Consider the following 12,639-nt stretch of genomic DNA (forward strand, 5'->3'; position numbering starts at 1 on the left):
ATTAGAACCTATCACCCTACACCGATAGGCTCAACCTCCACCTGCTGACAGAGAAGCTGGAACATGCCTGTTTATAAAGATCAGTTTACAATACACAGTAAACTCTAAAGCTAGCGTTGCTTTAATGTGAGAAGTTGAACACAATGCAATTAGAGAAAAAAAAGGATGAAACTTTTGTAAATGAAAAGATGAAACCTTTAATAGCAAGACTGACAAACATATCACTGTATGAATTAATTAAAACTGGGATAAACCCACCAATTAAAACCAATTTACATGATACAAACTCAGTTCTCCAGGAAGGAAAGAAAAAAGGTTTAATTGTTGCGCCTATCTCCCAGAATTTTCATCAGTTCGTATACAGATTAATTAAAGTCATGAAGACCACAGTTCTGTAGCCTCTGAGCTACTATACAAAAACTAGCAGTTAGCAGGAAACCTCATCTGGTAAGCAAATACTGGAAAATTTGATCCTCATTTCAGAGCAACAGACAGGCACACAAAAGATACTGGCAGAGCCAGAAATCATGCACTAAGAATTTGGTTTAGTTTCCTTTACTTCCTTCTTCCCTTCTTGTGTATATCTTGCCCTCTTGGAGGACAAACTGCTTACAAGATTTTCTAATTTTTATTTGTATAGGCAATGCTGAACACTACAATTACACAATGCTGTTAAATACTAATAATAGTTTCAATGGTATCACAAATAAACACTAAAAGGAAACAACTTTTTAAAGAATCAGGTAGGTCACAAATTCTTAACATATTTAATTTCAATATTTTTAATGCATTCACTCCAGATCTCTACATTGACAGAATGACAGTTTCTACTGCTGTCACCAAAATGTTTAAAGCTGCATAAAACTTACTGTAAACAACTTTAATATTTAACCAAGGCAGTGGGGCTTCCATGAGTAATCTGGTAATAGCTAGCTCGAACATTACAGTTTTTCCAGAGCCAGTCGGAGCACAAATCACAAAGTTCTTATCTGTATATAAAAGCTGGGAAAGAATTGCAAAGTAGTAAATATAACACAGCTATCCACAGTATCTATTCATACATCCCAAAAGCACTGTCTAGGGGAAAATGACACAAGGAAATTATTATTACGTTGATATATGTAGCCTTCTAAAAATTTTTGTGTTCCATGAGAAGTTACAGCAAAAGAAACATCATTTGCTACACATCTGCCACAGAAATTTAAATGAGATACTGTTCACCTAAGCTTTTATTTAATAAAGTCTGCCACTGTGACAAACAAACCCCCCACTATGTAGCGTTAGATGGCATTAATACAGAATCACTGCCAATGTCCACTTGCAATCAAACGTGGGCTCATCAGAAAGAAGTATTTTGTGCTCAAATTCAAAATACAATTTGTTTGCCTTCTGCAATTTGATCTGCATTCAGAATGTCAACATTGGAATATATATAATTTAAACAGAATGTTTAGTTTTCAATAATCGCAAATCAAAATTTTGCATGGCTGTGTTTCCTTCTCACACATTCTATCCTCTACCATCTTAGAAGCCAGGTATGTCCACGTCAGGTTCCTTCATTTTCCTCTGATAAGGTCGATTCTACCTTCCTTCCTTCTCCACAGCGTCACTAGCTCATTCAGCCACCCTTCCTCCCTGTAGCATTCTCTGTGCAGCCTTCCTGGCTTCCTTCCTTCCCTCCCAACTCATGCATTCTACTATTCTCACTCTTTTTTCCTTTCCTTCTAGCTGTTAATGCTCTAAAAGTATTCTGTGATTGCTAGGAGCTCACATGGACAAACAGGAATCACCCAGCAATCAATTTATATATACCTGTAGCAATGACTGACACTGACAGTACTGCTGAACAGTTGCAGGAATTACCTGTGTTCATTTACCATTGTCAGTTCTCCAATGTTCAAAAAAAAAAAAAAATCAATGAAGTATGAATGCTATATGAATACAAAATTTACCCTGATTTTTATTAAGTAATCCTTTGTAACATTCACTGTGAATCAATCAGAGAAATTCTACCAAGTTGAGTGCTTGCAACTTCTTGGAACCAGAGCTGCTACCAAGTTGAATTTTTCAACCTTAACCAATTTAAAAAAATATGCACACTCATTATCTTTTTAAAATGCCAACAACTTCTTGACTTTTTTTAACAATGCCATGTCATACACACGACTGCTAAACAAACTTCGTCCTTACTGGCACTTATAAAAAATTTTTTATATTTAGGAGTACTAATACATGAGCTGTACCAAAAAAAACCAAAAAAACTATTGTCCCAATAACTTTTTTGCAACTTTGATGAAAGTAAATCTTGCTTAGAGCTGTGGCTTCCCTTTATTCTAAGAACAAAGAGTCACAGAAAATTATTTTACAGGCCAATTCTAATTCTCATCAGAAAATAAACACAAATTTGGAACTAAGGAAAAATATTCTAAATCTATGCATAATACTAAAAATTTAAGGCAAAATGGGGAAAATACAGTTCTCCATATCATTTAAATACAAGATCATTCTGCTCACATAAGCATCATTCTTAAAATCCCTCTTTTTATAAAACACTACCTGGTGAATACAAAATTCAAACAAAAACATTTGCAACAGCAAAAGTAGCTTAGAAACATGCTTAGAAACATTTGTGAATGACACTGGGATTTTCCTACAGTTGAATAAAAATTCCAAATGCTCTGTTGAAGACTGATGGAACTCTGATATGTTCTCTTTGCAACAGTTATAATAAAAGCTTTCTCAGCTTTCTCAGTTTTACTTTCAAATAAGTTTTAGGTTTCAAAGAAAGAGCATAACTGATAAGAGGGGCATGGACAAACGGCCCTTCTCCAAAAGGACAACCTTCTCTCAAGTTCTGCTTTTCTTAATCTTCCTGTGAAAATCATTAACAAAATATTACTAATCTGTATAAATAAATATAATCCACATCTTCACACAAATGTATTTTATGCTGAGAAAAAAATTTTTAAAAGTTTTTCTCATCTCTTCTCCCAGCTAAGCACAGCCCTGATCAACCATTCCAGGAAGAGGTTCTAGATATATTACAGTTTTCCAATCCCTTTTATGTTCTGAATATCAAATTATCACTTATATTTATCTACAAAGTACTACTTGCAGACACAGTTACTGTTCTATACTTACATCATCCAAAGCTTTAGACTGTGCATAGTTAAAATATGGGAACTCCTTAAAAATACTTCTAAATTGGGTTGCTTGACGGCATTAAGGAATTTAAAACATTTGAGTGAAAATTATAAAATTTATTTTAGAACTGTAAATACATCTCTTTCTTGTAATTTAAATGAAAACTTAAAACATATACAGCAATATTTCATAGGCTTGTAAAAAGTTATCTAAAAGTAACCTATTAAATGATTCAGTAGTCTTCTTTTAGATTCTTGGTGTGACATATATTCCACTTCAGTTTAAAAAACATGACCTATTTGAGAGGCCTCAGGATTATACCAATACTCAAGAACTTCCTCCCTGGCACAGGCTTCGTGGAACAGCATACTATTATGGAATGTGAAACTGCAAGGGACAAACCAGATACAAGAGCAAGCAGAACACTGCTCTTAGCCTATTTAAGGTGCCAATGGCCACATGATATTTATAATATAACACTAATTAGCATAATATTCTACCATAATGTTCAGTCATAACAGTAGCAAAGAAATTCGTGTATGATCACTTAGTACTGTGGTTTTAAAGATACTTTTCAGTCGCTAATAACGTGTGTTCTTCAGACAACAACATTCTTATCTAAAACATGCATAAGATGAAAAGAGAGTATTGTTAGGTTACAAATCCACATGAGTGAGTTGATCCTTGTCTGGACTTGCACACCAACTGTGACCATCTCGTCAGGCTGAGGATGCACACACAGCCAGACATGACACCAACAGTAACAAGAACTGTGAACTGCTGAGCCTCAGGTTGATGTTACATTAAATAACTAAAGAAAGAGGAAAAGCTAAAGCAGTAAAGCAAGAAATAAAAGCAGTTAAACGTTAAAAGGAGTAAAGTTAAGCAAGTAACATCAGACTAGAGAAAATGGGGATTTAAAAAAAAAAATTATCTAAATTTTCTCTTTAAATAAGGGAACTATTTTCAAAATGTAGAGCACTAATGATCTGTGATTGGCCAATTCAGAACAACTGAGTCCTTACCCATTTTCAAAATTAGGACACTTTTTAAAGCTACTAACATGAATTTAAGATGCCTAAATTTAGACACTTCCTAATCCTGATATTTAACCTACCACTTCACAGGTTACTAGAAACAAAATATTGAAAAGAAAGCGTAAAAAAAAAAAAAGTTTGACAGATACAGATGAATGGTCAATCATGTTATGTGTTCAAGACAGGGCCAAGAAGGAGGAAAATTATGGTGAAATCTGCATAAAGAACGGAAATATACCATAGGCACACTACAACATAAGTACAGACCAACAAAGAATACATGAAGTTAATTTTCTCCTGAGAAAACGGGATAGAAAGTAAGATTCAGTTTTCCTAATATTTATTTCCTAAATAATAATTCACTTTTCCTTTATTTAAAGTGTATGGGGATATCTGTGTATATGCATGTTTGCATATAAAATCTTGCATGAAATATATATTATGCAAATTAAAATTTTACATTTTAAAAATAAAGTTTTGAGGATTAAATTTTAATAAGTTTTCTTAGGAATGAATGATCTGTAAGTTGCCTTATTTTCATTCTATATTTTTAAGTCCAAAGGATAAGCACCTATTTACCATTTGATTCCCAGCCTCATGTTACAAATCGAAACTATTACAATGTAATACACGAATACCCAATGGCTACAAATTAAACACTACAGTTTTGTAAATGTAAAGCATTGTAATAAAATCAGTAAATCAGAAGAGCAAATACAAGGATACGTATTTCTGTAACAGCCCTCAAAATTTCCAATTTTCTTTCTGTAGTTCCTAAAGAAATAGAAATAGTAAATTTATAAAATCAGATCTTTTTTCAACCAATAACCATGAAAAATATTTTCCTGACCTCAAGCTATGTGTTCTGCGAGGAGTTCCAAGGTTACAACAAGGTCTAGGTGATACAGAAGGAGCTGACAGGATAGGACAGGGAGATCCTTTCAAATGAAAGGACCATCACACTGGAGTGTGCTGAACTCACTCCAGTTTAAGGATGTCTTGCATGTACCAGAGGCCCAAGACTTCACGCAGCATGTAGTGTAGCATGTAGAAGGAGATAATTACTTCCCCTTAACCTTCTGGCTTTGTTCCCACTAACGAAGCCCAGGATGCTGCTGGCCTTTGTTAGTGCTGGGGCACACTGATCGTTCATGTTCAGCAAGTTGTTCACCAGACCCCAGGCACTTTTCCACAGAGCTGCCTCCAGTCAAACCATCCCAGAGGAACCTTAGGGGTTCTTCTCTTTCCCTGCAGCAGGACTGTGCATTTGTTCCTGCTGGTTTTCATGAGATCACTGGCAGCCCCCTCCTCCAGGAGAGACCCCTGCAGTACTGCACTGGTAGCAGGCACATGGGCAGAGTGTGACCCAGTAACCACCATCCTCTGAGCCTGACCAAACATTTTCAGACCCACGCAGTGGTCAATTCACTGCTACTGCCCTAACTTGGACACAAGAATGTTGCGGAAGATGGTGTTTCTCAAACACTCTATGATTCTATGAACACCCCTGCTGAAGGCAAAGTAAATGACATCCATTGCTCTCCCCTCATCCACAAAGTTAAGTAAAATTGCTCAATAAGGCAATCAAACAGGAATCATACTTTCCATTCCTGGCCTGTCTCCAAATCCCATCCTAAGCCACAGCTCTGCCCTGCGTTTTTCTGCTATAAGTAATTTTCTATTCCATATTTCTGAAGCAGTTAGCCAGGTACACAAGGTACATTCCACAGACACAGTGAGTCCCTGTCCCAAAAAGTTTAAGATCTAGAAATAAACCACACTTAGCTAAAAACTATTAAAAACCAAAAATTATTTCTAAAACAATAATTTATCATTTCATCAGAATTCTAAGCACTTCCCCTAATTTTCTAGATATCTCCTATTTAACATCTATTTCTACAAAGATACAAGTACGAGCTACATCACAAACAAACATTTAATTTTCAATATCTGGTTTCAAATGAAGATGAGACTCTTTACCACATGAAAGGATGAGGCTGCTCTTTTCCAAATTGCTTAGAGGACTGATGTGAAGTGACATTTTCAAATATGTTTACATGACTTGGCACTTCTGAAACTGTGAATCTTCTTCATAAATTGTTGAGCCAGCTCACATTAACAATGCAATTAAGTTCCACAGAACTGCAATACATTCTACCAATTTCAGCCAATTATCTCACCTTGAGCTGGTGAGAAAATGTTCTTCACTCTACCTCCGATCTTAGATATCCATTATTGTTATATACCAAAGACAGACTATGGACAATTTTTCTTAAAATAGAGTAAAAATAATTACCTGTCATATCCAGAATCTCTGAAGCATTAGAAAATGATTGAAATTTAATTCCATTTTCAGACACAGTGTCCTCATTATTTACCCTATGCAAAGTAAAATCTGAGTCTTTAGTTATTGGAGCATGATGATTATTTTTCCATAAACTTTCTTTTCTCACTTCTTTCACGTTTTCATTTGTATTTAAGCAAGCATCAATTTCTTTCACATCAACAGAACCAGCTTTAAATTCTGCATTTTTGTATGTATAACCAGACTTTTTAAATAAGCTGCAAAAGATCCAGAATTTTCATTAGTTTGTTGTAATGTTACACAGTTAGTCTAATACTTGGAAAATATGTATGTTCGTATTAGAAGCAGAACTAGTAAGATACACTAATAATAAAATTGTATCTAACTTTATTTGATCTGACATAAAAACCTCTTTCAAGACATATTTTAACTTTATTTTCATTCCAGAAAGAACTTGAAAGAATTAACTGCCTGTCCAGCTAGGCTCTGACTCCCAACAGCAGATTAACTTTGAATTTCTGCATATTAAAACCAATAGAGACATACAGGTTCTGAGGAAACCTCTCCTCCCAAGCAGCACTGAAATCACCTTGAGAACTGCTCGAGGAATTTATTGCTGACTGTCTGACCACTGTTCTGAAAAACAAGTGATTGTTGCCTTCTTGCTTGTTACCATGCAGATAAAGAACTCAGAGTAGTATTTTGCAAAATCTTTGTTATCTAACAATTTCTTTAAAACTTAAGCAACAAATCTCATGCTTACTTTTCTCATGAAAGAGGTTGAGCTCAGGTCACATTTAATTAAAGTACTAAAATATTGGCAAAAAGAAACATCTTTTTTCCTTATACTGAAGAAAATTAGTGCCTGGAGCCCTGGAAAAGAGTACCTTCAACTGAAGGATTCAAAACTTTGTGTTAAACAGATTAATCTAAAATAATAATACCATTCTGACAGTGATAAGTTATCAGAGTTGACTAGACATGTACCTTTTTCTTAACACTGAATGGACACTCTCATCATCATCATCACTGTTTTCCGGAAAATTACTTAACACTTTATTTTGTGAAAAATTTGCACCAGGTTGCTGAGAAAACTCTATTCCTCTTTTAGATTTATCTTCATCAGAAGAGAGAAATGATGAAACTATTTTCAGACTTTCATGTTGAAAACTAATTTTCTCTCTTTCTCCTAGACTTAATTGTAGCACTTCTTTTTCAGAGGCTATGCCAAAAGGAACAGGTGCTGATGATTTGTCTTCTACTTTTTCAGTGTTACTGTTACATTGTTGTATAAACATCTGGTGCTTTCTCCCTCCTACAAAAACAATAAATTCATATTTCTGTTAATATTCATATTCTTATTCATAATCATTTAATCAAATATTTTCCAAACAGTATCAGCCAAATTTACATATGTTATATGAACTGATATTTCTATCTTATTGCAAGAACTTTAGTGCATATTTTGACTTATGCTAATGAATGTAATGTATTTGTTGTCAATTAAAAAGTTATAAAAATAGGGTGACTTTCTTTGCTTCCTATACAAAGTAAAGGAGCAAAACTGTTCCTCAGAACTACAAAGTAGTTTGTAGGACAGAACTCTTCACCCTGTCCCAGAATAAAGATGGTCTTTAAAAATGACACAATGACCAAGCTTGAAGTTCCTGGTATAAACAGCTGTGAGATAAACGCTGCAGTCTCAACAGTCAGAACTGGTACCAATGCTGGTGACAGGCTGCTCTCACAGCCCTCTTGGTTAATTATCACATTTTGCAAGGTTAGTTCTCAGTAGGATCGGTGTCCTGATCTGGCAGACCAGATCAACAAGCATTGCTGTTGGCAAAAGGAAGGCAAAGGCAGGAGCAGAAATAAGCAACTAAACCTGACAAGATAACAAAACAGTTCTATTCTGCAGTCTATTAATTTCAATGTTATCCATTTGGAAATTTCAAATTATCATGTCCTGTTTGTGATACAACCACAACAGTTCTAATTCTACAAACACCAGAAGGCTTATTTGAGTAAGTAGCTCTTAATGGAATTGCTTGTGCCTAAAGTAGAAAATAAAACAAACCACCTTCTGTTTTAAAATAATTCTTAAATAGAGAATATCATAATCAGCACAGCAGCTAAGAAATGCAGAAATCTGGTTGACAGAGAGAAAGCAACAAAATTCTTTAAAATAAATTTCCTTAAGGTGATTCCGAGTGTCTAGATGGGAGGAATATGCCACTTCACAGCAATTAACAACCAGATTCAAATTTCGCCTCCTGAACAGCAATTTGATAAAAGCCCCAAAAGGGAAGAAAAAAGTTAGTTTCATATAAACTCTGTACCTCAGGTGAGAGACAGGTCATCAGATCCATGTGTTAACATTGTGCTCTTACAGCCCTTCCCACTGTGTTACAGTGCTTTGTGAAACAATGTGGAGTAACTGAAATTTTGATTATACTTCTGGCCTTGCCCACTTCTGCACAGTAAACCTGTGGCCTGTATATGCCTAAAGAGGACTGTTAACGCTCCAAATACATCTAACACCATCATTCTCCACTAAAATACATTCTATGTCTATACTTGCATACCTAGAATAGTTCATATTTCACAGCAAAAGAGGAGGAAATATCTGTCACATATTATTTGTTAAGTAATTTCAAATGAATGTAAAATATTATGGTTTAGTCGGACTTTGCAGTGTTATGTTTATGGGTGGACTTGATCACTTTAAACGTATTTTCCAACCTTTCCAATGATTCCATGATTATGTTCTATGATATTTTACCCATATGAGTGTTGGCTGACTTTTTTTCCAGTTCCCTCTGTAACTCCTCTGCAGATGGAATTTCAGCAGTAGCTGGAGCAGGTGCAATAAACCAAGTCTTAGGCTCTTCATTTTCTAGATACCTATTTTTAACACACAAATGTAAGGTAAAAGCATTCTGTAAGCACCCTCCACAACATCTAGCTCAAAATCACTAATTATAAATAACCTACTGTTTCTCTTGCTACAAAATATTCTTATTCTTCAATTCATTTGATTTTTAGTCACATAAAATTAAAGAGGCAAAATTTCTGCTAGCCTCTATTTGTTGTAGCCCTAAGATACACCTGCATCATACAATGTGCTTGGAGACATTTCAAAGTATGGGTCATGAATCTGGAAATTTCTAGTCCCACGTTTCTATCAGTCGACAAAAAAGTGAGTCACAAGAATACTACTGTAAAATGATTCAGAGTGTGGAAAATCTTGCTGAACAGTTATATATGTCTAACAATAAAGCTTTACCTTTGTCTCATATCTGGTCTTTCATAAAATAAATTTTCCAGTGGAAAGACCATGTCTGCAGAGTTGAACATTTTTAGATCAAATGTGAAGTCTCTTAATTTGCAAAGGGCAGCACAAGCAACTGTAAAACTGGAATTACAAGAACTGAACCTGTAGAAAGCAATAGGAAGTTTATTAGTTCTAAGTGCCAATATTTTCTAAATTGTTTTCTTTTAGAGCTTTTGCCTGCGTCCTTAATTCTTCTTCAAACAGAGAATCTCTGTCCTGATAAAATATGGTTCCTATTACTTATGACTAAAAAATTCCATAGGGCAGCACTTTAAACAACCTTTACACTACTACGATGTGTCTGTAGAAGAAAAGTGGGTAGGAGTGAAGATCAAGATAAAGTTTATATTAAAGTATTTAATTTCTAGGCAAAATGCTAATATTCTTTTATACAACTGCAGACTATATACTTTTTTCTCAAATTGTTTCTGTTCTGAAGGAAAAATACATTTTATGATTACAGTCTGTCAACCTTTTGCAAAATAAAACTATACTGTTACCTAAAAAAGTCAACAATTATTTTAATTTACAAGAAAACAAGATTTTTTTAAACCTACATGCAAACTGCTTACCTGGATAACTGGAGTACAGACCCAACTCCTTAATGTTGTTAACAGGTTTGTTCTGAAACATCAGAAACAGAGATTATTTCTAAACTATTTATAATATACACCAGTCTTAAAAATACTCCACCTAATTTAAATGTTTTTCATTTAGCACCAACTGTAGACATTAGACATATTTTCTTTATGCATTCATGTTGAGAAGTTTCACAGCTCTTAATTCTGATTGAGGACAAGTTTAAAAAGCAAAGATCTTACTAAAAGAATACTAGAGAGATGATTTTTTGACTCAAAAATCTCATCACTAAAATAAATGGTAAAATACTAAATCAAGCTTATAAAGTCCAATAAAGGCCAATTCTGGAGATAAGGTAACAAAGCAAAGCTACCTACTTTACCTAGAGAGATATACAAAGGCAACACTTCTTTTACTCCAGCATCTCATCAGTAACACATGAAAAGAATCTTTAAGAGTGCTTTGCAATTAGGACTCAGGTTTACTTTATTACTGTGTACCATCAGCTGTGAATCAAAAATTTAAAGTATATTTTTCTTTTACAGAATCTGTAAAATTTCAAATATTCCAAAGAGATGCTTCAAACTTAAAACAGAAAACATTTCACAATACCAGGAGAATATAGAGTATGTAATTGAAACTGTCTGTGAACACAGTGAAGAACTTCAAACAAGAAATCTGTCAATGCCCCTTCTACACAGAGTGAGTTTGCAATACCACTTCTGCCAATTTCTGCAACTCCCACTCTGCCAGGTTTTGCCACTTTCCCCTTCCCATTATTAAATCTAGAATTTAGAAATCACACTGATAAATCTAACAAAGTTGGTTAATTTTGCCACCATGCTTTTGCGTGCTTTTAATGCCAGTAATCTAAAGCAGGAGTTCTCAGGCTTGGTAGCAGTAGGGGGAGCAGAAAGCATCTATCAGGAACACTATCAAGGTGTTGTTATTGAAGTAGTAATAATCCATGCTGGTGCTTATCCAACTGAATAACCACTGCTCCATCAGCAGAGCTGCGAACACTGCATACCAGTATGAAATGGCTTCCCTATCTCAGGCAGGGAATCGCCAATCTATGATTATGCAACTTCCACTTAAGTAGTTCAGATTTATGATTCCCATCCTTGAACAGTCTTTGTTATATACAGTATCTGATCTCTCAGAGCTTTATGGCCCCTGCTCTCTATGTCATTTATTCTTTGATCAGCTCCATTTATTCCAATTGCTTGATAATATAAATAAAAATAAGATTCTATGAGAGTCATTCTATGAGACTATGGAAATCTGAGAGAGATGCACTCCTTTGTGCAGCTCTGCATTCATCCAGCTGCTCACAGGATGTAAGCTGGGACATCCCTCTCAAAATCTCCAGACAAGCAATAATGAAAAGTCTCTCGGACTTTTAAAAGAAGAAAGAACAAAACAAAAAAGGCCGGGGTGTGGTGGTGATGGTGGGGAGGAGCCCAAAATGTCCCCACAATGGACAGAAATAAAAGGATCCTTTCCATATGCTCAATACTGTTTGACCGCACAGGTAAAAGGCATATTCCAGGCGGCAGAATGAGGGAGTAGGTGTTTGCATGAGCAGCACGGACCACTGATTCACATTTACAAAAAGGTGTTTGCCAAATCCTGTGAGCAAAGACCTCTCATGTATCTGCTTTAAGAAACACCTCACTACAAACACTACAGGCCACAAGGGGTTTTGCTCACTTTTGAAGCCCCTTTACTTTTCACCCTCCTCCTAAGCCAAGTCCTTTCCTCAGATCACTTCAGTGCTCTCTCCTGGGGCACAAGGTGAAGCTCGCAACCTTCCGGAGCGCTGGCCCAAACAACCCGCGATTGCGCACTCCCAGTCCTGCCCCAAAGATTCAGAGGACATCCCCAGCTCACTTGCACTCCTTCCCGGGCTCTGCGAGCCCCTCAGAGTCAGACTTCCTCTCCCTTCACTGAGGAAACAGAACCTGCGAGCGCCGCTCCCACCTCACCGACAGCGCCTCCCGCCGCCAACACCGTGTAAAATGGCGGCCGCGGTGGGGCCGCGTGGAGAAACCGCCTCAGCCGGGCCGGCGGGAAGCGGCGATGGCCGCCCGCGCCTCCCTCCGCAGTGTGCGGGGGCCGGCCGGCGTCCCCTCCAGCTCAGGGGCTGAGAGCTCCCGCCGGCGTTCCCTGTTCCCTCCCCGCTCAGGGGCCGAGGGCTCCCGCCGGCGCGAAATGGAGGGCGGCAGGCCCGCTCCCCG

At 36.4% G+C, this 12,639-nt stretch overlaps 1 protein-coding gene across 2 annotated transcripts in view; it reads right to left on the bottom strand.

The window, feature by feature from the left end:
- HFM1 (helicase for meiosis 1) overlaps positions 1–12,586 on the bottom strand; it is a 55,450-nt gene extending 42,864 nt beyond the window's left edge. Inside the window, exons 1-9 of one of the 2 annotated variants that reach the window (XM_039382975.1) lie at positions 12,293–12,586; positions 10,393–10,444; positions 9,773–9,922; positions 9,269–9,390; positions 7,474–7,801; positions 6,478–6,743; positions 4,908–4,955; positions 3,142–3,212; positions 870–1,002 (exon numbers count right to left, since the gene is read on the bottom strand). In XM_039382975.1, the coding sequence (XP_039238909.1) occupies positions 870–1,002; positions 3,142–3,212; positions 4,908–4,955; positions 6,478–6,743; positions 7,474–7,801; positions 9,269–9,390; positions 9,773–9,843 (1,039 nt within the window). In that variant the 5' untranslated portion in view covers positions 9,844–9,922; positions 10,393–10,444; positions 12,293–12,586. The remainder of the gene's footprint in view (positions 1–869; positions 1,003–3,141; positions 3,213–4,907; positions 4,956–6,477; positions 6,744–7,473; positions 7,802–9,268; positions 9,391–9,772; positions 9,923–10,392; positions 10,445–12,292) is intronic. The other variant, XM_039382977.1, reaches the window with a different exon arrangement.
- Between the last annotated feature and the right edge of the window lie 53 nt (positions 12,587–12,639).

Source organism: Pipra filicauda, unplaced genomic scaffold (genome assembly GCF_003945595.2).
Source record: "Pipra filicauda isolate LSUMZ 115617 unplaced genomic scaffold, ASM394559v2 scaffold112_size3218982_pilon, whole genome shotgun sequence".
Lineage (NCBI taxonomy): Eukaryota > Metazoa > Chordata > Aves > Passeriformes > Pipridae > Pipra > Pipra filicauda.